This window comes from Neolamprologus brichardi, chromosome 9, assembly GCF_056152115.1.
Source record: "Neolamprologus brichardi isolate AB-2024 chromosome 9, ASM5615211v1, whole genome shotgun sequence".
NCBI lineage: Eukaryota > Metazoa > Chordata > Actinopteri > Cichliformes > Cichlidae > Neolamprologus > Neolamprologus brichardi.
In genome coordinates, this window is record NC_142112.1 from 24,982,401 (window position 1) to 25,008,619 (window position 26,219).

The following is a 26,219-nucleotide window of genomic DNA, read 5'->3' on the forward strand; positions in this document are numbered from 1 at the left end:
AGTGTGTATATATCTATATATAGATCTTCATTTATTTTAATATTTAAACCCACTAAAAGTTGTAAATACAACTTTTGAATGAAAGGCACAGGAAAAATCAGACAATGCTGATATAATACTCAAAAGAAAAAATATATTACAGTACAAAAAGAGGACAGTTAGTTACGCATGAACAAATCCTTCCAAGTTGACCATCCTCCAGACTCGGGGAAACGGAAATACAGCTGACACAACAAAGGAGAAGGGGGTTCAGAAACAAAAATCCATTAGCCAAACTTGTCTTTATTGCTTTTCCAAACTGGCAAAAGGTCACATCAGCTCTCCAGGTCTCAGAGAAGGCCAAAAAAATAAACAAACAAAAACTGCTGTGCTTTCTCTTTTCCCCACAGGTGGAGTGGCTCACTTTTGATTATTCGCCTGTCTGTTGACTGTGCTACACAACACTCCACTGGGCATCTGATTCACAACATCAAAACAGTTGACATATAAAACATATGGAGCCAGAGACGGGTTTATTTGATTTTTTTTTTTTTTTTTTTTAAAGAAAGATCTCTCACAATGCATTATCAGCTGATCCTACGCTCATTACGCTTTAATTTGTTGGCCCACCAAGTGTAAAATCAACCCAACCTCTAAGTGGTGCCGAGTGTTTAAATATTCAGCAGACATTTCTGGGATTCAAAAAGTGCAAGTCAGAAGCCATTTCTGGAGCAAGGAAGTAATTTGGTTATCTTCATTGCTTTTTATACCGTTGGCTTGATGGAGCTTACTGAACTCAACATTAGTGGGAGCATAGCACAGAAGAATTCATTTATAATTACAGATACTTAAAAAAACAGAATCTGAAAGAAGAGGCCACTACTATTCACTTTTATCAAGTTTGGAAAAAAAAGATTTATCCTATCAAGAGGCTAACAAAGCAGAAAGGGTTTTGTGACATTTAATATGGCTAATTTATGCCTTAGATCTGCCTAGAGTTTTGGTTCTTAGGAGAGGAGAATCAGTATGCAGGCCTGACAGCTCACATAAGATGTGTGTACACATTAAAGTTTTTCTGGACAGCTCTGGTGGGGAACCAAAAATATAACTTTCTGTACTGCTTAGAATTCCTAATTTTACAACTAGCCTCTTTGGTATAGGCAAATCTGCATCAAGAGACCCACCAATGTCCAATTTGTATCTTCTTTTTCCTAAAAACAGCTGTCTCAAGCTCTCACTGGTCCCATTAAAAGGGAAAGATTTGGGGAGAGGAACAGTCCAGGATGATTGCATCAATTCTATAACTTGGAGATCAAGTGATTGTTTGGAATAGCAGGAAATTATACTTCTACAGACATCAAGGGTTTTCCTTTTGTCCTGCATGAAAATGAAAACTCCAAATTTCTGTTTATCCTCTAAACTCGATGCAGCCTGGCCTTTTCTGCTGCCAGACGGCAGATTCATGCTACTTCCACCTTCTCTGCAGCAATGCTACAGAGGGGGGCAAAGCCATGGCACAGCAAAAAAAAGGAAGGAAAAAAAGAAAAGAAAAACTTAAACTTGGATTCAGTTTTGAAAAGAACAGCAAATTTAAACAAGAGAAATTAGTGTTACGATCAAACACAACAGTTCGGATGGACTGAGGAATGGCAGGAGGATGGACGTGGTCGGGGCTATGTCATGTTGCCGCGGCCGCTTGGACGCTCTGGTTTGTATAAGCCTGTGTCCAGTGAAGGATGCGTTTACCAGAGCCCTTTCTCATCTTCCCATCCCCCAGAGATGGCAGCCCACCCTGGGAGGGGAGAATTTACCTCGATTCCCTCTCCATCCTGGTTCTAACCAGAATTTTATAGCGCCACATTCCTCTTTTACACAGGAGCAAAGTAAGGTAAAAGCTACAGCTTTGAGAAATCAGCTTTGAAGTTTGATTCTTACCCTTCCTGATGCAAGAGCTAACACCTTCCAGCTCCAAAGCATAAAGGAGAACAAATGACATCATGAACAAGAACCAGGATCTTAAGAGTCCAGAGACAAAAAGTACAGAATTCAGTCTCTCATTGCGTCAGGCTAACGCCGACTCCATTCATTACCTGGCCATGGCAGAGGAGGATGCGGCAGCTAGCTGTGTGAGGTATTCGCGCAGTTCCTTTGCTGCCTGAAAGCGGCCGTAACGTTTTTTGGGTTTGGTGCACTCGTCCAACAGAGCCTTGAGTTGTCCATCTTTGGCTATGTGGGCAGGCGGGTCGTGGAGGAGACCTCCAGTGGTGCCCCGCCATGTAGCATACCGTGACAGCAGGTTTTGACATATGGCATAGTAGTTGTGGTCCACAGTGACCCTGGAACAAAGAGAGTCCTTGGAGAAAGACAGACAGGCCTCCCTGTCGCACTCCTCAAACCGGCTCTCGTACCACACGTCGTAGTTTTCCGGCTTGTCTGCAAGAGAACAGATACACAGGTAAATGAATCCACTGCTATGAAAACGTACTAACAGCATTTAGTTAAAACAGAAAAAGCATCTAGTGGATCATAAGCTTTGTTTTTCCCCAGGTGAATGTAATGAAGTGAGGCTGGGTTATGTAGGCCTTGCAAACCTTTAAGAAACTCCTGGAGCTATAAAATCAAGAGCATTTTTAATCTTTTAGCATTTACACCTTTATTGAGAGTGATACACAAACATGAAACCTGGGGGGGTTGTTGGGTATGTCATGCAAAAATGGTTCAATCTTTGCATTCGGGGAATTCTGCTAAAGAGCTCCCTCAGATCTAGGCAGCCAGTTTTAGATGAATTCTTTCCTGGTGTAGTAAGAGCATTTCTCTTTCAGCAAACTGTTTTTCGAAACTATAGAGAAAAACTAAACTTGAAACTTTGGTAATTACAGTCAACTGTTCCACCGCATCTGACCGTGAAGAATATTTATTTTTTTTAGTTTGTGCAAATTATTACCCATGAAATCAGCCTCAGCAGAAGCTGACAAGACCAAGGTGCCACTTTTGACACCCCACAGGCCCTAATGCGAAATACTACTTTCAAAGCCCAGAGGCAAACAACTCATCTACAGTTTCATTTGACAGAAATGAACCACTTTCCAGATTTATTGAGCAAATAAAATTCTTTCTCCAGCTCATTTCACATTGCTTTTCCCCCCTTTAGACGATTGTGCTGGGAAAGAAGGGGGCCAAGAAAATAACCTGGAATGACGAGAGAGCTATTGGTTTGTGCATTAAAAGCCAGATCAATAGCATGGTGGGGAGGGGGTGGGGGGGGGGGGGGGTGTTGGACCCAGAGGATGCAAACACATAATCAGTCTATCAGCGATGTAATGCACTTCTCCTCTGGCTCATCAGTACAACTCAATCAAACATCCAACTCTGCCCTGTTAGCAAGGGGCCTCCATGGCCCCCCGAAGAGGAGGGGCACATCAACCTCAATCAGTGTGGGTGATGAAGATGGATATGGCTGCGTATGCATATACCGCAAGCAGGCGCATACATATAAAGACGTACACGCCAAAGCAGCAAGGTGAGGTGAAAGCAATTAATGTTTTGGAGCTGGCCATGCATCACACCTCAGCACTGATTGACAGATAGCATCAGGAGAATGTCCTGTTCTTTTACCCACACACACATACAAACACAAACACACACACACACACACACACACACACACCTAAAAAGAAGATGAGAGCAATAGGTTTGTTCTCAAGGACAAAGATGAGCACAGCAAAGAGAAGAAAAAAAAAAGTACTTTGAGACTCAACTAAAGGCTAAAAAGAACTACGAGATCTATTTACTTGCACCTCAATGCCTTCAGTTCTCTCCTCCTGCAAGCGCTAGTGTAACAAAGCTAGAAGATTTCCAACACAAACTAAATAATTTCCAATTCAAATGAGTGGAGAGCAGCACATGAGGTAGGCTGCCTAGCTTCACTTGTCTCCTGCATATCGTGTATCTTCCATGTTAAGGAGCTCAGGCTTGACTTGTATACATTCTCCTCACACCTCTGGCTTCACTGGGCTGCACTGAGAGGGGACATTGGGCCTGAAATGCTTGTTAGCGCGGCCTTACTAGTGGCATTCAAGAGTACGAGCCGGTTTTAACAATGTATGCCTGTGTTAGAGTGCATTATTGAATGTAAGAGAATGAGAACGGCGGTGTGTGTGTTTGCTGCTGCTGCATGTGTGTGTTTGTGTAAGCCAGGGCGTCAGGGAGAATGAGAGAGTGAGTGAAGTGTGCGTTACATTATACAGCATGTGTTTCCAAAAGCCACTAGGGGTGAAAACATCCTCAAATGCTATAAACTCAATGATGGGGAATGGCTCCTTTCGCACCACTGGACTGTGCAAACACAGCGCACAGCACAACTTCAACGTGGCATGCGTTTTATCTCGCCGAAACCCATCACATCAATATGGATGCCCTTAATGAGAGGGTGGAACAGCACACGGCTTTCTGCGTGTTTGATTTGCAAATCAATTGGCCTTAGTTTAGACTGATGAGATTCGCATCACACTCCTTAGCTCGCTTTCAATCTCAGGCTCTAATTGTAGGGATTGAATTCTCTGTTTGTCGGGCCTTGGGAAGTTACCGTGGCTATTTCCTACCGCTGTCCAACACATGGCACTGACCTCGTAATACTCATTATCGCTGCCGTCCCTCTTCGTCCTGCTGTGCCCCGGCACTTGGCACGCACACAAAGAGATTCAGGCGCGCAAACATGCAAGAAGAAAATAAACTTGGGGCTTAAACTCTGAATAGCCAGGGTAAGCAGCTTGAGATGTCAACCTCTAAATGTGTCGGCCAGACCAAGGGAGTCTCAACCTGGATTGTGCTTTAGGGCTTGCAAAAAGGACTACTTGTGACAGGGTGGAAAATTGCAGCTTTTGGCACCAAGGTAAATATACACACTTTAGTGTGGTGCATTGACATATCGCATTATCACGCACCAAATGAGGGAAAAACTCAAGGGGCAAAAACTACAAGGCATGTTGGAGTACCTTCCCATGTTGCACATCAATTTGCAGTTTTCTGGTGTCAGATCTTGTAATTTGGCAAAATGGCACTTTATCTCAGGATAAATTCATCACAATACTTTCGCCTGCAGCTAAAAAAGTGCATACACACACCCTTTCTCTTTCTCTCTCTCACACACATACACACACACACACACAATAGCTCATATCTGTCACAGGGCATAATGGTGGAATCTCAACACCCAGCGACACAACAGTTTATCACTTTAATAGGATTTCTGCAGGAAGGGACAAATCTAAGAGCCTTACTAGGTGGCCTTGCCTCTCTCTGTAGTGGCCCCTAGAAGGGGGACAGAATTGTAGGAAACCGCAGCACTGAGCGTGTGATGTATAACTATCTCTGTCCTTGTTATGAGGTTTATTCTGAGAGGCAAAAAAACTAGGGCAGCGGAGATGGCTCGTTATCCGAACTATCTTAGCTTTGATGGGGACGTGCGCGTTAGAGGCAGAAGGGGTGCTGGAGGAGTGTATATTCTTAGAAGAGAGGAGGCTTCGAGCATGCGTGTCCCTTGAGGCCTTTCCTCAAACCTTCATCACTTCCTCATAAGCTACAGTTTGCGGGTATAGTTCTGACATCAAATGCAGTGTTTTCTAGAAAATACAAACTGTGGACAGCGTTTAAAATCACACTCAGGCTTCGGAAAAACTTTGATTCACGAGTAATTAAGTTATAAATAAAAATAATGGTTTATCGGGGGTTCATAACGTTAGAGAAGCATCAATGACAGGTCCATCATTTCTGCATGTTGCTTTATGTGCTAATGTAAATAACACCCTGCAAAGATGAGCAGCAGATCTTTATGAAGTGGTTGTGTTTAAAGGCGTCAATGCATACATGTTCACGAACAATGACCTATTGTCATGGCAACTGGAGGGACAGACTCTGTGAGGCATTACTCACAGACCTATGGACGTACATGTCTGTGCACACATACACACAAAGTGAATGTGTGGAAATTTATTGGCAGCGCCACTCACTCTGTTTGATGAGCCTTTTGTCGGCCACAAGAACGTTCTCGGCGTCGACAATGATGACCTTTCCGTCACGTGGGCCGACCGCAAAGTTGTCAAAGCTGACATCGAGCAGGTAGAGGGCGAACTCAAAGTCATTGTTGGTGAGCTGCTCGGCAATGTCCATCAGCTGGCGTGCCAAGTCTACCCTCTTCTCCCACGGCGCATTGTAGAAGCTCCACAGATCCTCACCTACGTAGTTGACAGCTACCACGCGCCCACATGCTCCCAGGTACTTGGCGAACGGCCACCCTTCATCTGACGGAAAGCTCTGGGAAGGAGAAACAGATGAGCGTGGAAGACAGTTTATTAAATAAAAAAAAAAAACAGATAAAAGAAGTCAGGCTGTGTAATGTAGTTGGCTGACAGAAAAAAAGAACCCAAAAACAAAACAATAACAGTGGCTCTGAACAGCAAAGGTTAACACATGAATTGGAAGAACCTTCAAATATTCAGAAAATATTTGTTTAACTTGCACACGAATCGGCTTCTTTAACACGGACAGATGAAACAAAAATCCCAAAAAGGCAAACACAAAGATTCTGTGTGCAGCCTGAGGTGATGTTTTATACACAATTCTAAGCACAATAGCTGAAAATCTGCCAAGGATCACGTGGGTATAACGGATTAAATTTAATAAAAGCAAAAGCCAGTTTGTGTTAAAGCCCTACAGCTATGAGTTGATGTACGCCGCTATATTCAGTGGTTCCAGAGAACTGATAGGAGATGATTTGTGGTAACAGCAGTTAGCAGGAAAGCCTTATGTGTTGTGATGCAGCTGTGGGGCGATTTAAACTGCTGTGTGATGTCGACTAACTGAGTTAATGCAGCTTGGGCATGCTGACAAGAAATCGCTGTGTATTATAGGTTAAACTGATTAATAATAAGGTAATACCACCAGATGAAGGCGGTACTAGCGCACTAGAGCCTAATCTCTCTTGGATTTATTTGCCTCTGCTGGGGTCAGATATGCATGTGTGACCTATCATCTGCAATTGCCTAATCAAGTGGTCACATTTGTACAGGCAAACACATACACAACTGTGGAAAGTTGTACACATACAAACGCACATGAAACTTAAATGAGATAGGCATGAAGCAGCTGTATCTGGCAAATGTTGCAGGCTGCTGGGGGACTCGAATCTCTAAGTCTCATTACCGCTTCGATCTTCCTCTATGAGCTCTGGTGTCTCACACTATCCCTGCATTCCATTTCTTTTCTCTGGGGCCCATTTCATTGTCGCAGGCTGCCACAATGGTCAGACAAATTAATAGAAAATAATAGAATGAAAACCTGTTTTTCTTTTGTTTCGTTTTTTTCCCCGCAGACACATGGGTATTGCTGCATGCGGTACGCCCTCCACCCTATAAACCTGCTGCCATAGGACTTCATCTTTTATAATAAACACCCAGCCATATGCTAGCCTAATGATTGCCTGCATTTCCTATGTAACAAATCTCTCCTGGGTTGCAGTTTTTGGCAGGCAGCCGCCACATGGACACAGACTGAGAATTGGGAGCACTTGTCTTTCACAGCAGCCTCGGTCGCCCTCCCTTTCTGAAACCCAATCGCACCTGCGATAAGGCAGGGAACACATCGTGACACTGCAGGTAAGGTGTGAACTACTATCAGTGTTGCATCTCACTTTACACTCGAGGTAATTCAATACTTTACCAGCTTTCAATTTCTGTCATGAGGGTAGGAGGTTAAATATGCATGGCTGCCCCAACTCTTTAAACTTTAATGAAATACAAATTATTTAAAGACATACATTTTAACCCCCTCCATCCTCCTCCTCCCGCACACCACGCAGCTGCTATCTCAAAGACAGCAGCTGGACTCCTGCCACATGGAGACTGTGGCACTGGGAGGATGCAAGTGATCTGGAACCCAAAAGGCATTCAGGTGATGACTATGGTGCGATTTGCAGCTTTGCTTGTGTGCCACTGACTATTTCTGGTGTGTTTTATTTTGAACACTCTGCAAAGTATGCTGTGCATGATGCAATGAAGTCAAGGCAATTCTAAGCCCAACAAAGTCAAGTAAAGCAGCGATGACTCAACGCGACACATCGAGACAGCAGCAAACTTTTTCCAGCCTATCAGTCTGTTAAGTGGCGTAAATCTATACCTTAGGTGTATCTCTTGTTCCCATCAGTTTTAAGAAAGAGCCACAAGCTTGACTGAAGGACAGTGATAAGTTGCATGCAGTGTAGGTCGAACCCATTTCCCTGAGGTGACCCGATCAATCGTGGGCCAGACAACAGTCTGTCCATGAAGCACTACTTGCTTCTTGCTGCCTTGTCTGTCTGTGCTCATCATCACTAGACTTGGCAATGACTCACCCAAACTTCTCCAAAAGCCTGTGCTTCAATAACCTTTGTCTAGACTTTTAGATACAGCAAACTCGACAAGAAGAGAAATTAAAGGAAGTCCATCACATGCTCAGAAATGAATGATAATGGTGGGCTGACTGCACTCTCAAATACTGGCTGGAGGGGAGACAATCCCAGGCTACTGAGATGCCATTAGCCACTGGGCTAAGAGAATTAGGATTAGAGATTTAATAGGCTAAATATCTAAAATGGCTTTCTAATTTCTGAGGGTGGTATATAAAGATTAAGTTGAAGCTTGATCAGTTAGGGGGTATATCCTTCTTAGGCTCGCCTCCCTTTGACCCAAATTCAAGCCTTTATGTTGCTGCAAACCTAAGCGGCTCTCTGTCACAATGACAAAACTTGCCCTGTCCAACATTATGACTAAAACCTCCTTTGCCAAGCATCAACCTCTTCTCTCACGCCTGTAGGGTGGATGGTGAGATGTGGGGTTGCGGGGGCAGCCTGAGAGCGGAGAAAAGAAGAGAATACGATGGAGACAGCAAACAGAAGAGACAAACAGAGTGTCTTTCACTTCTACGCTCCAGTAGACAGGAGGAATAAACCAGCAAAGACCTGCCTGCTAAACACATCTCTCTCTTTGTTGTCAGGTTACAGCCCTGAATAGGAGGAAAAAGTAGAGCGACAGCAGATGGGGGGGATGGCTGATGGGAGGGAGGAGAAGGATGAATGCCCTACGGCTACTTTCATATACTGTCAACGGCTGTTATGAGAACGCCTTCATGTCTGTCTGGCCCTCGTTCGTGGTTCTTAACATAGATGTTGCTCGTTCGCGGTGCTGGAAGGCTCGCGGTGCTGGAAGGCTCGCTGCGCTGCGTCAATTACCTCGGTGCCATTTTTATGAGCTTCCTGTATTTAAATTTTATACACAATAAGTCTGAAAGTGAGAACTACCGAACAGCGTGGGCAGGCACACAAGAGTGGGCACCTGAGCTTTGGATTCAAACTCGCCTATTGCAAGGCTTGATAAATACTCTACGTGTCCCACCAATCATTCTCCCTTAGCGCTCTTTAAACGGTTACTCTGCAGAAGTCATTAACGTCCGCAATGAGGCGTTGAGTGGGGAGGGGGGGATAAATTGGAAAGCCCAGCCTAATATTACATCCACTGCACTATCTCTGAGCAGACCTGGGAGGTACTCTGGTGTGTGTGTGTGTGTGGTTACTGCAAAGGTAGTGAATTTTACCAGTCGTCACCCAATCATGTTATGCTATTTAAAAATGCTGAGGGTGCAAAACTGCCAATGACACATCCCAGCAACTTTTACTGCTTTTTAAAGTCTTATCACTTCTTGTTCCCTTCACTGGATAAGAACCTTTTATTTCCTGCTTAGCAAAACCTTGAACTTGTAAAACATGGAGCCCAATGCTTTTTTTTTTTCCCCCTTCCTCCCCTGCAAAGAATTTTTGCCGTGTTACAGAAATAATGAGCTGGGCTCGGGAGACAATGAAAGCAAGGGTGGAAAACAGACTCTTCTCATTAAAGACGACCTCATAGTGACTTCTAGGCCCAAGTCTGACTAATCTAATCTTTAAGGTTGTGCCAATTCGCCACCATAGCAGTGACTGGGGGCGTTGTTGTGCTTTCCACCCCCTCCCTTGTAATACAGACACACTGGCGTTCTCTTGGGGGTAGATTGGATTGGGCTGAAATGTAACAGGGCCACAGACAAATGGGCAGCCTCTGGAGAAGAGGATGAAACGAATGGAGCGAGAGGCACAGGAACACACACCTGCGTCCTGACATCTGCTGACAAAGGCATGCCCTTCTACAGGGCCACTTGGGGAGGGCGTGGGCGTGCGTGTGAGAGAAAGCGTTCAAAAAGAGGCTCCTTGTTTGGGTGTGCGTGTGAGTGTTTGTGTCTACGTGAAACGCCACCCGAGTGCATGTGAATGAGAATACGCAACGTGACCAGGGCTGATAACAACCTCTATTCAAGGGCCGAGTAAACATGAGTGGCTCCCAAGATATTGCCTTGGCTGGCTCGCAGAGAACACTGGACCATCAAACACACACATGCACACACACACACACACACACACACACGTGTATATGTTGGAAGCAGAGTTGAGTTTAAAAGGAAGCAGTTGCCTTCATCTTTGCAACCACAGCTACTTTCTGCGTAAAGGAAATTAGTAGTTGCAACCAAAGTGTGCAGCTTGTTAAAGCCCTAAGCCGGGTGTGGTGTAAATTCTCAACATTTTCTGTCTTCAACAAAACCTCGCCTCTTCGTAACAAACAAGCCAGGACAAGACTCGTAAAGAGTCCTGGGATCAAATTGTAAAGTTGATGACACGTGGCGGATAGACACATTCAGTCAGATACAACGAAAGAGAGACAGAAAAAAAAAAAAAAACCCAACAACTTTGAACCTCAGTGTTACAAAATGAACATTATTCAGTCTGTTTATCAGGGGGGATTAGTGTTAAGAAGGAGCCACATCTGTTTTGCAAGGCTTGAAAGGCAGGAGCTGCCAAGCTGGACCTAGGGAAAAAAGAAAAAAAAAAAAAACCCTATTGCTTTTCTGTGCAGCTCTCCTGTTGACCTTGTGTGTCTGGAGGATGTTTGGCGAACCCCGTCTGGCATTTTGCTGGCCATTTATGTTTAAATCCAGTCAGTTAGTCAGACACCACAGGGGAACCAGCCTCATCCTAGCACACATGGTGCAACTTCTTTTCCGTGTCGCACGTCTCCCGCTGCTGCATTTCCTGCTAACCTAGTTTCCCCTCCCTCTCTCCCTTTGTTCCACCCCCTAAACCTGCAATACAGGGCAATGATCCCACATGTTCCAGACATCGGATCCAGGAAATGCCGAGTCACGGCACCACACTGAGGAGTGCATACATGTCTGCTGGTTGAGACAAGCCAACTGTGTAGATCTCTGAATTTAGAATAAGCCTGACCTCTTTCTTTATCCAGGCGTATGGTTCAAAGGCTGCAAAGTTACAGCGCGTACCAATGGCAGCAGTCTTGGGGAACATCCACATCCACTGGTGTACAACTCCACCATTCAGAACCCTTATAAAAGAGGCTTTGGAAAACATGCTGATCCGGCTGTTTCTTGGACAGATGGCCAAAAAGTGATACCTTTGTGAAGGATAACAAAGACAACTAATCTCTGATTGGGTTTAATGCATCACACAAGTCTTTGTTTTCCCACTCATAAGACTATACTTGCTGTGACCACCCTAGTTGGAATTAGTTTTTATTTTTGATTCTGTCTGAAAAAAAAATGTGATAGATTTTTCTAGTGCCCTCACTGTTATTTTGCTACTGTCGAGCAGCCCTTGATCTCAATCAGCTGTCTCTTGTCTTATTCTGCAGTCAAACAGACTAACTACACTTTCTTGAACTGAGGCCGGTGACTGAGTTAAGGTTAGGGGGTTGGGAGTGCGACATGTAAAGCTAGTGCCAGTAGCTCTACATGTCGCCAGCTGCAATCAAAAGTGGTGGATTTGAAATCATGGGAGGGCCACTGTCTTGATACCACCAGAAATACCACGCAGTTCTGCAGGAAACACTGAAAACTAGGCCAATATATTACAGGTAGGGTTTGGTAATTTCCTTCTTTATGTTTGAGTACTCCTTTCCCATTCCCATGGCTTCATCTGACAATGGATGATGTTCATATTACTGGTTTAATATCTTATTATACATGCTATGACAGCCTTTATTTTTCATTTAAAAATCAATTAATGTCCATCTAGACAAGCGTATGAACAGCCTTATGAATATCAGAAATCTTTGCATGTATAAAAACTGAAAGGACTGCTTGTGCCAAGTGGGAGATCAAAAAAGACACTAGGCTCATATGAGAAAACAAAACCAAGACATCGAGTATAATAACCGATCAGACCACGCAGAATTGGCTTGTACAGGGCAGAAAGACTATGCACATGATTCAGTGAGCTGCTTCAAGTCTTGATAGAAATGGGTTAGCTGGCTCTTTGAGTTCTGCAGGTCTTTGCTCTGCAGAGAGAATGAGAGCAGGATGAGGAATGAGTGCACAGGACGGCACAGCTCGGGGTTGCTAGTACACACTCCGCCGCTTACTGATAGCTGAAACCCTTTGCCGACCTGAACCTGAGCCACTGCACACGGAGTCACCTCATAAATCCCCTCCGCTGGAAGATGAGGAATGTATTAAGTCATAGGCAGCAGTGTTCACTCAATCTAGGTGGTATTGCCGCCCACACAGTTTGGCCTCAGACCTGTAGGCTGTGGGTTTGAGGCCTACATCAAGGGTTGTATATTTCAGAGCAGGCGCCAATTATCTCAGGGGCAACCATGTAAGCATACTGAGCAGGGAGACTGCTGTCACTGCCCCTGCACTCTAACCTCTCTACAGACCAGAGGATGCATGAAGAGAATTCCCCTCTACAAAGAGCAAATACACATATACACACATACATATATATTTATTCATTTATTCGACATGCTAGAAAAAAAGTCAAACATTAAAAGAGGGGCCTGTGAACATTTCCCTTTACATACAGTGAGCAGTTAAAATGCAGAGTTTTAGAACTAGCGGGGGTGGAAATGCCAAAACTGTACAGATGCTACAGATATCCCTAACCTCTTATAATTTCTCTGACAGGAACCAAGTGCCTTTTGCTTTAATGCAGTGGGCAGTTTTATTACTGCAAGCACCCGATGTGCTGAAAGGCATATTCTTGCTAACATTAGGGCCCAGGCTCTCCAGGGGACAAAGGATAGTAAAGAGCTGCTTGTTACAGATCAATATTGGCTATCTTAAGGGGTCCAGGGAGAGCTGTGAATGACTGTCTCCTGCACTGCAGAACTGTATCTTCAGGAGCAGGGCATAAGATAGGCTGGGGTGCACACTGTAACAGTAGGAAGCTTTGATGGGGGTGTTGAGGGACAAATCTAAAAAAGAAGCTAGTGGGTGGGATGGGAGGGGGGTTAGCCACAGGCATTTACCTAACCAAACACAGCTGTCAGGCGTGTGTGTGACTGTGTGTACTTGTGTGTGTGTGTGTGCGCACGTGTTTGGAGAGAGGAAGAAAGAGAGAAAGGATTATGGTAACACAAGCAGTCTGGCTCATTCAAACAGAGGAAAACACCACAAGGCTCTGGCTTGTACAACACACACACCCACCCGCGTGCACGCACACACACAGTCACACAAACCCTCGGTTCCTCTCCTTCTCTTCTCGCCGTTCCACCAGGGCCTCCATCCAGCGAGGGCAGCCAAAAAGAGGGGAGTCGAGCCCAGATAACTCCCCGTCTTATCCTAACAGGATTCAGTCTGTACACAAAGGCCTATAAGAATAATGAAAGGGGGTTTGGGAGCAGTTGAAGGAGGGTTAAGCGGCGTACACAACCTCCTCTCTTATGTGCTAAGAGCGTCACAATCCCCAAGACCCAAAAACAAAGGTACTAATCACAGACTACCAACTTAAATACTATTTACTGGCCGACCTCAGCCACTGAGCCAGCCTTTGAGACAGAAGGCTCTCACTTAAGCTGCGATAGCGTGCAGCGTGTGATTAAATGAAAAGAAATAAATAAAACTAAAAACAAAACAGGTTTTGATCCTCTTTGTGAAGAGGCACGATGACCCAGAAAACCAGACCATAAGGGTTTTCCTGCACGGAAATTATAAAGGCTTAAATTCTGTCGATACTTTGCCAGAGCAAGCATACGCTGCAAAAAGGAAATTTTTTTCCCCTCCATAAATTGACATTTTTTTACAACCCACACAAATCTTAAAAAAATATTTTTCTACTTGTTTTTTCTTGATATTTGCACAAAACATCACAACAACCTGTCTATATAAACTTCAATATTGTCTCCAAAAAAAAAATTCCTCATTTAATTTCTTTTCAACAGCAAACTGTAAAAATAATTGCTTCTGTGTAACAAATAAGGTTACATGGGAAAATTATGTGTATATTAGTCAAAGAAAATAAATAAATAAAAAAAATCTCCCCAACAAGACTCTTGGAGCATGTTTGAAAACCACACCACCGTTTTAAATTTACAGTTATAGTCATTTAAACTGAGGGATTTAAATTTATTTCAACACAAAAATAAATCGAGGTTGTGCAGGTCGCAACTGAGGTACCACATTTGCCTCACGTTGTGCCAGGAAAAACCCCAAACACAAACTGTTTATTCTGGCTTAGCTTCCTGAAGTGACAGAACATTGTAATGGATTATGCAGAGCTTCATTAATCAGCAGCATACCAAAGAGGCATCCCCCCCTCCATTTTTTTAAAGATTCAAACAAGCTACTGGTGTGTTTGCTCAGAGAGCTGTGAATGTTTCCTTCCATATTTGCATTAAAATGTTGCTGTCAAAACTGTTAGGAAGAACAGGAGATAAGGTCATCCATGTAATCTCTCCCCTGATTTAGCATCAGTGTCAGAGTTCTTGGGGGAAAAAAATACAGTGTTACGTGTCTCCTTGTCAGGTGGGGCCAGAGTGTTGAATGAGTTGGTGGATCTGCAAAAGGTGGGGAGAGACTGTAATAGAAAAAGAGGCAGAGAGAGCTGAGAGGTGGGGTGTCTGGGAGTGCACAGATTTGAGTTTAGAGGAGATGAGAGCGCCGCTGACTGAGTTAACCCCACAGGCCTGTCACTTCCTATTCTCAGCTCCACTGAGCAAGACAGGGCTGAGGACCAAAAAGGGTGCGAGTACAGTCACATGCTTCTGGCAAACTCGCTAAGCTTAATGATTTGGAAGCGAGGACTAGGCTAAATTGTACTAATTTAAGGTTGGGCCAGATGTAATCCATCAAACACAACCATCACCTGATGAATCGGTGAGTGATCTAGCCGCAGGAGAGACGGCAAGGATGGCAAGTGAGATTCGAGCCATGGAAATGAGAAAATGAATTACTCGCGTCTCATGCAAACCGAGTTATTGTTGAATAAGAGGTAAAAATTAAACAGCATCATGTAATTCCGCCGCTTGGCAAAGAGACAACCCCTTGAACAAGCAGATTTATCAAAGTAAAAGAGAAACCTTTCCAGTGTAACTTAAACTGCACCGCTAAGAGGAAATGAGGGGAAAACGGATGAAACTGGATAAGACGACTCTCATTGCACAAGGATTTTTCCTTGTTTGGCTGTCGTCATTTTTGTCTTCCAAAAATATTTATTCCCCAAAGCCAAATTGTCTTCCACGTGACAGAAAAGTGGGGGTGGTGTGTGTGCGTGCAGCACACAAGTGTGCACTCATAGACACCGAGAACACAGAAAACACATTGTTGGCCAGACCCAAAACAACACAGCAGATTGTTTCCCACTGACAAAGAAGGTCTGGTTTCTCATAGTGAATCAGGGCCGATTTACTGCCTGTGGCTTCAAAAGACTGGAAACAGAAGCCTTTCTAAGAGAGAGTGCAGCTCGCCGAGCAGACAGCAGAAATGTTATTCGCATTATTCAACTGTATAAAGCCATAGGAGGGAGAAAGGAAAAAGAAATAAAAATGGAAAAAAAAAAGATCCCTAAACCACAACACTGCTAGCTGATGACAAAAGGAAATTATTTATGCTAAATATAGCAAAGTTGAATTATAAAATGAGTGAGAGTTTCCTTTATTCAACCTACTGGAGAGGTGTTTAACTACAACCAAGCAAAATAAAGCGCCACTCATGACCTGACAAGAAGGCAGAGTGATAAATTGTTGAAAAAAGGCCCGGGTTAGATTAAATAACGAGTCATAAAACTCGGCCCACATTCCTCTATATCTTCTGTTAAAGCCTGTCCCCACACAGCAGCTCAAACCTCTAGCAAAAAATAAAGAAAAAAATAGGTAGACCAAGGTGTTGTAGTACAGCACGTCTCCTATTCAATCTCTATAGACGCTATTAATTCTTTATGGTCTGCTGCTGCCCAACCTTGTGCATAGGGCCCTTTCAGTCTCACAGCAAATTTTCTCTTCTTTTGAGGTTAGTGATGCTGACGAACAGTCAAAGTACTCAGGATCTGCGAGTCTCTGAGAGGTCTCGCACATTTCTTTGTGCGTTATCTATCCCGGCAGTCCGCGCGCGCCATCTGCTATCCTGCGGCCTTGCGCGAGCAGAGACCCAACGGTTCCTTCTTTTACCCACAGGTCACAAGTTCAGGGTGAGATCAACAATTCATGAGTCCTTGTAAACATGTAAAGTCTCCACGGAGCGGGAAGTGGAAGGAGTTGTGGACAATGTGAGTGCATGATGTGTTTGTGCGTGATGTCTTAAACTGTGTGTCCAAGATAAGACTAAGGCCGTGGTGGTGGGAGGGGTGATTCCCTATGACTCTGAAATGAAATATAACTGAAGTGATGGAATTGTCTGCACACGTGTGATGAAAAAGTAGGGGAGGAAGCCATAGAGAGAAAAAAAAAAAAAGGGATGTTGTGAGAATAGGGGAGAAAGGAAGCGAGGGGGAGGGTTGAGCGACCGCACAAAGCTAATCAGATTTTATAGATTGACCAGACTAAAAAGCTGATCCCGCCTTTTGTCCTCTGAAATGCCTGGAGGTGTCCAGTAACACATGTGGGGGACAGTGAGGCAGGGAGGGGGGGTAGCTAGTGGTGGAGGTCAAAACAAGTTATTGAATGTCTACACGGGCCAAGACCATTGTTGTTCTGTCCCCTCGTGAGACCCTCAATGCCAAACAGAAATTGGAATTGATTGGCCGCCTGTTAATCAGCCGGTGAAAAGGATGCGGATGCAGAGGAATACGCCTGCTTTGACATCAGGATGACTGAATAAAGGTGGGTCAGGGTTTTTCTCCTAACCTCGTGTCAAAGCTAGACGTTAAACTTTTTTTTTTTTAAAGCATCCTTTTCATTTCAGCAAGATGAACCGTTTGTTTGGTTAAAATGCGTCAAAATCAAGAATGTTCTAATCTTCCCTGTACCGGACAACAAAGCGTCCTGTTGCATTTTCATCAAAACTAAACAGTACATATCCCAAAATCTTCTTTTAAAAAAAAAAAGTCATATATCATAAAGTAAAACAATTTCTTAAAACTGTTTTTTCTTATAGCAACACTGAAATTCACACAGAAAAAAAACAAGTTAAAAAATATTTTGCAGGACAAATTAAGGATCAAGAATACTGGCACTGATACAGTTTAGCAGCCCTGCAGAGACTGCTCCGTTCCAGTCACACACAAATGAAGACAATCCAGTGGACATAGACTTATATTAAAATTAAAAACAACTTGGACCATTTACAGATGCATCCTTGAATAATTTAAAACTGCCCTACATATGGTGTTAAATATGCAGCACTGCCGCCAGCCAAAAATCGCCTTTTTCCCCTCTCAGAGGCCACAGCTCTTAAACCCTTCTCCATTCTAAGCAGAAGAATATTCTTGCTCCAAATAGCCAGCATGCAGTCTTGAAGTAGCCCTGAGTTTAGGGAGGACTTGATAGCCTGTCTCAGATCTAGGCAAGAGGAAGGAAAAGGATTCCCGCCCTGTAATTTAGTGGGGGCTTTGTGGGCCAACACGCTGTTGCACTGATATTCTGAATCTCCGGGAGTAATCCAGGAGCCGCATTTTATCATCTGCTCTGAAACCAGCTGCCGCCACGGATCATCTGACAAAGAGGTCTTTGTCAGATGATCCGTGTATCTTTATCCAGATGCAACATTTTCCTCGAAGCGTGTATTTGTCAAGCATGATTTAAAACCAAAACAAAAAAACAACAACCCTATCAGCTCTAAGACTGCTTTATACCCTGTAAACATCCAGATTTTAAGAAGTTCAAATGTAGACACAGTACCTGCAATACGAGTGGTTCCGGGTTAAATGCCAGCGTCATGAGCAGCTGCATTCTTTCCGTGTCCTTGAGGTTCTTTAGCAGGAAGCTGCCAGAGTCCTTGGTTTCGGCGTACCTGCGGACCACACGGTCCAGCAGTCTCTGAGAGGGGCAGTGCACCAAGTCTGACCAGCCCTCTACCACATCTGGAGTAAGCAGTCGAACATCGCCGTTGATCCGGGCAAATTCAGTCTTGTACATTGCCTGGATGAGGTCACATCGCGGCCTGCCTGTGGCCCTCTTGCAGATTTTCTGGTCTATCTCGGCCAACTCCTGGTTGGAGCCGAGCCGTTTGAGCACCACGCGACGAGTGCCCTCCCTGGGCTCTCCGTACTGCGCGAAGTAAACATTCTTGACATTGAAAACGTCTAGAAACCGCAGGCGACCCCAGGTCTCAAAGGAAACCTGGCCGTTCATGAACTTGCGGCACCAGCTGGTGCCAAAGCAGGCGGGACACTTGTTGAGATTGATGAATCGTCTGTCTGTGAGCTCATTCTTCTGGAAGGACGCGAACAGGTTGTGGGTGTTCATCAACAAGATGACAAACAATCCCACCACCAACAGGAGCTTTAGACAGCGGTACAGGCGGCCAAGTTTGAGAGGCAGGAAGCGCAGCATGATGTGGATGGGTCAGGAGTGGGGTGTTGAGGGACAGGGGAAGAGGAGGAGGAGGAGGAGGAGGAGAGGTATTGAGATGATCGTCAGGGAGCTAACCTCAATGCCTCTCCGTCATGGTGCAAAGGGGAACCTTCTAAAGCGGCAGACAGGGGCGAGGTTGGCACAGCTGCACTGTGCCAGACTTTGGCAGTGGCCAGTGCGTCATGTTCTCTCTGCAGTTTGTATGTAAACTTGGGCCAGCAGTTCTGAAATCAAGCAGACAAAGAGAAAAAAATCATTACATGAGGGAAAATATAAAAGCTACAACTTATAATACCAAAAATCCAGCGTCTTGCCTTAAGTAACAGTGGAAAAAGGTTGATTTAATTTCCTTCTCACCATAAATCCTTACATGTGATCCCACCTTGTAAAACAAAACGCAGCTTCTCTGGAATATGAAATAGTCGCACAAATTTGAATTGCTTGGGTCATTTGAGAGATTTCATTACTTTTTGAGCAGAAATGAGATGGCCCACAGCCAATGCAATAAACCTGCCTGTGCCTGTTTGAGTGCGTTCTCTTTGGGAAATCATTTCTTGTATACTCAAAGTATAAGAAAAATAAATAAAAAGGGAAAATAAAGTGTCAGTGATCAAATTAAGGGGAAATGTAAAACATCGTCCGCAAGTATTAAAATAAAATGTCCTGCATTCAGAGGAAGAGTCCCTCAGTGGGCCCTCCCTCTGCACCAATAAAAATATCCATCACTTTTTCTAAGATGTACTGCAGAATAACTTGCCATCTGAATACCTCAACGGTTACTTCTAAGCTCAGGAATCTTGATTTTGTTTCTCTTGCTTCAGATGGAGGAATCTCAGTTTGCATTGTGATGAGAGTCACACCGTGCAAAGTTTAACCTTTGATCAGAGCTGCCCTGCTTCATTTTAATCATGCTTTGATGCTGTTTCTTTGAAAATGGCTGCTGTCGCTAAAATAACGTTTCTGGTCGAGAGGGGGAAAAAATGAATCTGAATATTTCTACTGAGATTATTAATTTTAGCCAAGAAGCAGGATGGCAAGCCCTATCTGAAGAAGAAAAAAATCTGGGATCACAGTGAGAGAACAAAGCACTTAGAAAAACCCTACAAGCCCCACTAAAATCTGTCCACGATGAAACCATGTTAGACCCCCCCACCCCCAATCCAGCTTTTAGGCAGTAAGTATTTTAAGTCGCTTTAAGAAATACAATGACTCAGACCATGCAAATTAGCCATCCTCAATTAGAGCTCATTAGGGCATGCCTATTAGGACAGCTGACTTGAGAGGGCATGGCTAACGAGCAGGCACAGCAGTGTGATTAGTTTGTGTGTCGATGGGTTCCCTTGCTTTTAGATCGAAGAGGCGGAGATTCTGGTAGGACACGCTGGCTAAAAGCAACCAAGAAAGCGGCGGCTGTGAGAAACGTGGGCCTGCAGCACGCCAAATAAGAGCCGAATGGAGAAGCTTTTACCCCACACCTCTGTCTGGAAATACCTCGAGCTGATCAGGCCAAGTTGCCTAATGTAAAAATAGACCATATCCAAATAGGGAACTACAGAGTGCCACACTGAATGTTTTTAAAAGGCAAAGAAAAATGTTATTCGAGCCTTTTTTCCCCCCCCCATTCTTGCCACACCACACGCAATGTGACTCAACACAGCAATAAGGATATGATTTTTTTTTCTGACATAAATAAAGAGTGAGATAATGAGTTACTGAGAAACTTTACAGCCGCATTTTCTACATGGGTAAAAACCTTTCAATCAAGCTTAAAATGCAATGATTTTAAGTCCTAAGACAGCATTTTTAAAAAAAAATTCATCTATTACAACACATTACACTGAAAGTTGGAGATGCACTGATTTATCAGACAATATCGACCACTTTCACTGTGTGTCTTATTCAGCTTTTCATTAACTCGTATTATTGAAGCTGGACTCTTGTGAAATAAAAAGCAGGAAAGCCGTCATTGCCTGGCACAAAAGGGATAATGTATAGCTACAGAGACACACAATGACAAAACATCTGTATCTGAAGTGGCCTTTGGCTAAATTGTTATTTTAAACATTAGACTTACTATTGGCCTCAAATTAACAAATGGTGCATCCTTAATGATGGTAATATTTGGCTGGAATCATCTAGAGAGCACTTTGTGAATATATTGCAAGTGCTACTGATTCTCACATTATCTCATCTCAAGATAACTCAGAAGCGGGGGGGAAAAAGCAGAATAGAAACTGTTTTTTTTTCCTCCAATTTATTTCTAGACAGCATTTGAAATTAGCTCTCTGAATAGGGGTGGATAAATACATAAGTAAAGTAGGCCCACACTGGGCTGTCTTAGACAAAAGGATTCAAAAGGATACATGTCTGTGCCTTTTACTACAGGGAGTGAGAGAAAGCTGATTGCTTGAGGGGAAAACCGAATTTCCCGTTGTTATAAAATCTCGATTCAAGTGCCATTTAGCATCTGACACAGGCAGCCACGACACTGACGTGACTGCAAGATCTTGGGAGCAGATATGAAATTTATCTAGGATGAGCTAAGGGCTCAGAGAGGACGAACCATAACCTCAGCGAGGCCAAGAAGTGTTTCACCTCTTCATCCGTGAGAGAAAGAAACAGAGAGCCGGGGCAAGCTTAAACAAACCCTGAACAAGACCTGGACAGCGCCGAGTAATGAGAAGCACAAGCTGGCAGCCGGCATGAAGAGAATACATAGCTTCGTATTCCTTGCCAGAAAAAGCGTTAGACCACAATTACATATGGAGCATTACCTGCATTATGTTAGTAATCACACAATGCGAAAGGATCATTTTCTTCCTCTTAATGAAAGACAACTTTAACGCTCAAATTATTGTCAATGAAACACACAAATTGGCCATCTATGGGTTTATAGCGTGCCACGATTAGCATGGCGCATGAGCGGGTGCAGTTTGAAATGCTAGTGGATTTGAGGTTTTTTTATAACCTGCTGCTGTTACAAGCACAGTAATAGTGGGAATAAGATGAAAACATTCAGCTTTATTGGGAGAATGACATGGCCATTTAAGACGGGGATCTCTTTCCCTGGTAATTACCCCACTAGACTGCTTCCTCGTGAATTTTACACCTGCAAAACCATTTATTTAACTCCCTCACTGACTATTGCGGTATGATGGGAGTTATTTAAGAGAACGTGGCGAGAGAGAAAGGCAGACTGCATAGGGCTCTATGGCAAGGTTGCCTACTCAGGTTCTTGCTGAGGGTAAAGTTCACTTAAAGTTCTAAATTAAAGCCAGATGTTTTTATTGAAGGGCATTGAAATTTAAAGCAGTGTTTTCTTTGGGGCAAACCTCACTGTGCCCACAGAAAACTGTTTCAAATTACCCCCCCCCCCCCCCCCCCTTTCCTACCAGACAACTGTCACAGTGCCTCTTCAAAAGATGGGAGGGATGTAGAATACCAAGAGGAGGGGGAAAAAACTCTGTTTAGAATAAGCACCAAATTACTTCTCATGATACAGGGCCGCTGCCAAAAGTGGGCTAAGAAAGTTTTTCAGCATACTCAGTCTACAAAGTATAGCGGTGAGCGCTTCGAAAGAGAAGCAAAGAAAAGAGGGCAAATCAAAGGATGCCTGACTCCTCATGCATGGAAGATGAGTCTCGCATTCAAAATGTTCCAAGTTTGGCAGATGTTAAGAGCCGCAAAATGGCTCATTACTGGGACTGAAAAGGCACAAGATGAAGCAATAGGCCCCATGTTGGCTTAAAACAGAATGACAAAGGTTGAGACAGAGGAAGATGACATGGTAATATTCTAATATTTCAACTTTTATTAAACTTAGATTTTAAAAGAAAAACTCAGATAAAGAGGAGGGGATTGAAAAGGAAATTTCTTTCTTGAATAATCTTTCCTACAGCTCATTGTGTAAGAACCAGCTTCAGATAATGGTGTGCAAGGGCAAGGCTACTCTCCGGCTAACCCATTTCTTGACTCCACCTGAGGCTAAACTTCATTATGATATAATGAAGTCAAGCCACACAAGAACATGCTTGATTAATTCCAATGGAAATGCAAAAGAGAGTGCACGGTGGGAAGTGGGGAAAAGGACTGAAATACAGTGGAGAAGTCGGTAAAATAGAGAGAGAGAAAAAAAAAGATAACTGATGTATAACTAGCGGCTAGCAAGAAAAGAGAAGCTTTGAGTTATTGCTCTTGTGATTGAAATGACTGGAAATAGATCACTTGAATACAGAGCAGCACTTCTCCATCTCTGAATGGATGCACACAAACAAACACACACGCGAGAGCGTCTACCTGCAGGACCGCTGGCATTACCCCCGAATCCTCAAAGCTGGAGGGGGGGAAAAAGCCACCTCTGCCCTTCACCACCACCGCCACCTCACTTGCTTTGCAATGTGTGGTTCTAGCTGGAGAGAGGAACTACTGTTGCCAGGATTATCGACCGTGGGAGTCAATAATGTTTGATCACAAAAACATTCAGCCGCAGCCGGGTTGCCTCAGTACAGCAAACACATAGACAGTGATGGATAGATACAAATGACAGTAACATTCGCACGCCTAATGGAAAATTGAGTCCTCGGATTATAAGTACCAATTAGCAGCATCCCCACAATGAACATTAGTCCATTCATCTCTGGCCCAAACCAAACACGAGAGGGGTTTTAATGAGAATATCAATAGTATCTGCTTTGCGCCAAAATGACGCAGCTGTTAAGAACACACTGCGAAGACCTACTCTGGATTCCCCAACTGAAAACAGCTTCTCCCTTTTCTGTTTAATTTAAACAGCTGCACGGTTGCACAACCCATGATCTCTCTGGAAAAGTTTGAGGAGTTGGCATGGATCTGAATCCCATGTTAATGCTACTGCAAGGCAAACATGTCAGCCGAGTGAAATGATTAAAACAAGCTGTCAAAGCGAGCTGCAGTTTAAACAATCGGAAAATGCGTTTGGATGGGGAGGAAATGAAATCGATTACCTTAAAGACATTCGTTCTCCCACCTTTGTCTGTTTCTCCGTCTGCTCTACAACTTTATCTGAGACTGATTTGGCAAGTCTAGAGGTCAAAAACAAAAATATACTGCTGCTGTGGGAGCTTTTAGGCTGCAATTATGAGACGTTCCCCTGCCGAGCACTCAGAAACATTCAAATCAACCACCAGCAGAACGCCTTAAGTGTATCAGGCTATTTTCATAGTTCCCTCGTCAACTAACCTAGCAGAAAGGCTCCGCAATTAGTCTCCCGATATAGAAAAATTAATTCTAAGCAGCCCGTCCTATTCATTAGACTGTAAAGAGAAATTCCATAGGACTTATTATGAGCTTTGTGTGGAACCAAACACTAAAACTCTTGTGCTAATCTTTTTCTCCTTTGAAGGAATCAAGGGCAGCAGTTTTCAAAGAAAGTGCAATTATTACTATGCCACAGAAATCTCATGGTCAGATCTATTCATTCGTTTTTTTGTTTTTTAAATCCTCTCAAAGTTAAGCTTATATTTTAGGTGCTTTTAGGCTTGATGGAGAAAAAGAAACAGCCTCAACCTGTTGTGTTTTTGCCAAAAGGAAGGCGAATCCAAAGCAAACCTGTTGAGATGAAGTGTTTTAAATAGCTTGAAACTACAGTGGGAAATTAAGGGGTGAGAATCGGGGGGCAATGTTTTGTTAAATAAATACTAAAACGTTAATAGCGCCTCCGGCAAGCATGATACCTCCTGGACACCAGCGTTGTTGCTGTAATTTAGTATGATCTGCATACAAATAGAGTTCTGGGGCAGCACATTTTCTTCACTCTGCAGTGTATCCATTCTCATCCATTTTCCCCCCTTTTTTGATTCTACATCAAATTGTGCATAGGAGTCTTGCCATATTCTCTAATGCAAGGCAAATAACGAAAAGATTAAAAACAGCGTGTAATTAGAGGGAAACATACTAACCACCTATGCTTAGACTGTTCCGCTGCAACTAAAATGACACCACCAGCAGTAATAGTGGTAATAATATGCTTCTTGTCACCGCACAGTGGATGTGGGCATCTGATAAGAGTTTGTTTTTAAAAAGCGCTGAGGTTTTTTGTCCTTTTTTGCTTTAATTATTTTTGCTTGATCTAAGGTCACACGGCGGACACTCGAACTGTTACGCATCCTCTTACTGGTATATATATAAAAAAAAAAACATTGAGTTTTTATTGCGTTTATGGATCTTTTTTTCCTTTATCGAACTGCTCAAAAATAGACGTGTGAGCGACTTCTGTGATGCACAATTTACCTGCTCTCGCTTTAAATAAAAAACAAAACAAAAAAGAAAAAGAAAAAGAGTTGAAAGGCAGCACGGACTGCAAAGAGAAGAAACAACTGTGAAACAAACCTGTGACTTTTCCCCCCTCTCCGGCTTTGTAGTAGTGAAATGGTTAGCGCTCAGCTGATATCATTCTTCAAAGTTGCGGCTACTTACGAGGCGGACGAGAGGGGACTTTAAAACACCGGCGATTGTATCTCAGCCGAAAGCTGCTTCTTCAAAGCTCGACGAAGATCTCTATCAAGCACACTCAAACGGGCTTCCCATTTCTAGCTCTTAGGTATCTAGCCAGCTAGCCTGCTAGCCGCTGAAATAAACAGTTGAGCTGTCGAGTCCTTAACTCTTCGTTTACCGGATGTTTCCGACTGGACGACGGACTCCTCTTTACAAAGGACAACAGCGTCCGTGCGGTGAATTAACGTCCATATCTGTCCGCGTGTTGCGAGTCCCGTCCGCGGTCACGGTATTGCCTCTTTTCTTGTTCTCTCAGGCAGCTGCTCACTCCTCTCCAACACCACAATGGGTTCTGTTTCGACTCTTTTCAACACCAGCCTCTTTACTCTTTACGACAACCGTTCTCTGTTTACGGGCACGGTTGCTAAGCGATTATTCTAATATTGTCTTGTCTGGAATGCCGCCCCCAGTGCAAACTTTACCATAATTTCTATTTTTTTCCCTTTCGTGTCGCTCCAATGAGGCTAACACCAGCCTTTTAAGGAATTTGTAACATTACCTGAAATTAATGTTCATTTTAGATTGTTGTATCGTTTAGTTTAATGTGAGAAGGGAAGAAAGATGCTAGAGGTGGTAAGTAAAAGAAACCATACTGCTAATATAAACGGCTGCATAGTTAAAGTAAACTCATACAAGGCCTAATTGATATACTTTTTTCAGTTTTTTCAGTCAACAAAAGCACAATAAAATAAAATAAAGACAATACACTGCAGGTAAAAGATGTCGTGCTCAGTCAATGTGGCCTAAAATAAAGACTAATTCATAAACCACTTAATTTTTTTTATTCTCTGTTAATTTCTGACTATGAATGATTCACTTACTGATAAAGAACGATAAACAGTACGATCAAAT

The 26,219-nt window shown here is 43.5% G+C and overlaps 1 protein-coding gene across 3 annotated transcripts; it reads right to left on the bottom strand.

Annotated features, from left to right (window-relative positions):
- On the bottom strand, nucleotides 1–25,671 carry dipk2ab (divergent protein kinase domain 2Ab). 3 transcript variants are annotated; one of them, XM_035909664.2, is made up of 4 exons: nucleotides 25,486–25,671; nucleotides 18,162–19,060; nucleotides 5,988–6,291; nucleotides 1–2,412 (listed from the first exon to the last, which is right to left on the bottom strand). In XM_035909664.2, exons 2-4 carry the CDS (start codon nucleotides 18,813–18,815, stop codon nucleotides 2,066–2,068), a joined length of 1,305 nt encoding a protein of 434 aa, XP_035765557.1. In that variant the 5' UTR covers nucleotides 18,816–19,060; nucleotides 25,486–25,671; the 3' UTR covers nucleotides 1–2,065. The 3 variants fall into 3 exon arrangements, with proteins under 3 accessions (XP_035765557.1, XP_035765556.1, XP_006795153.2); XM_035909663.2 differs by having other exon boundaries at nucleotides 25,290–25,671; XM_006795090.3 differs by having other exon boundaries at nucleotides 25,203–25,671.
- Nucleotides 25,672–26,219: the final 548 nt, after the last annotated feature.

What these genes read in the sequence shown, in the direction of transcription:
- dipk2ab (XM_035909664.2), bottom strand. Translation starts at nt 18,815, where the DNA reads ATGCTGCGCTTCCTGCCTCTCAAACTTGGCCGCCTGTACCGCTGTCTA. An exon ending in CGGAACCACTCGTATTGCAG is followed by an intron (nt 6,292 to 18,161) that starts GTACTGTGTCTA and finishes TCTCCTTCCCAG; the next exon opens with AGCTTTCCGTCAGATGAAGG. An exon ending in CAAAAGGCTCATCAAACAGA is followed by an intron (nt 2,413 to 5,987) that starts GTGAGTGGCGCT and finishes GTTCTCTTGCAG; the next exon opens with ACAAGCCGGAAAACTACGAC.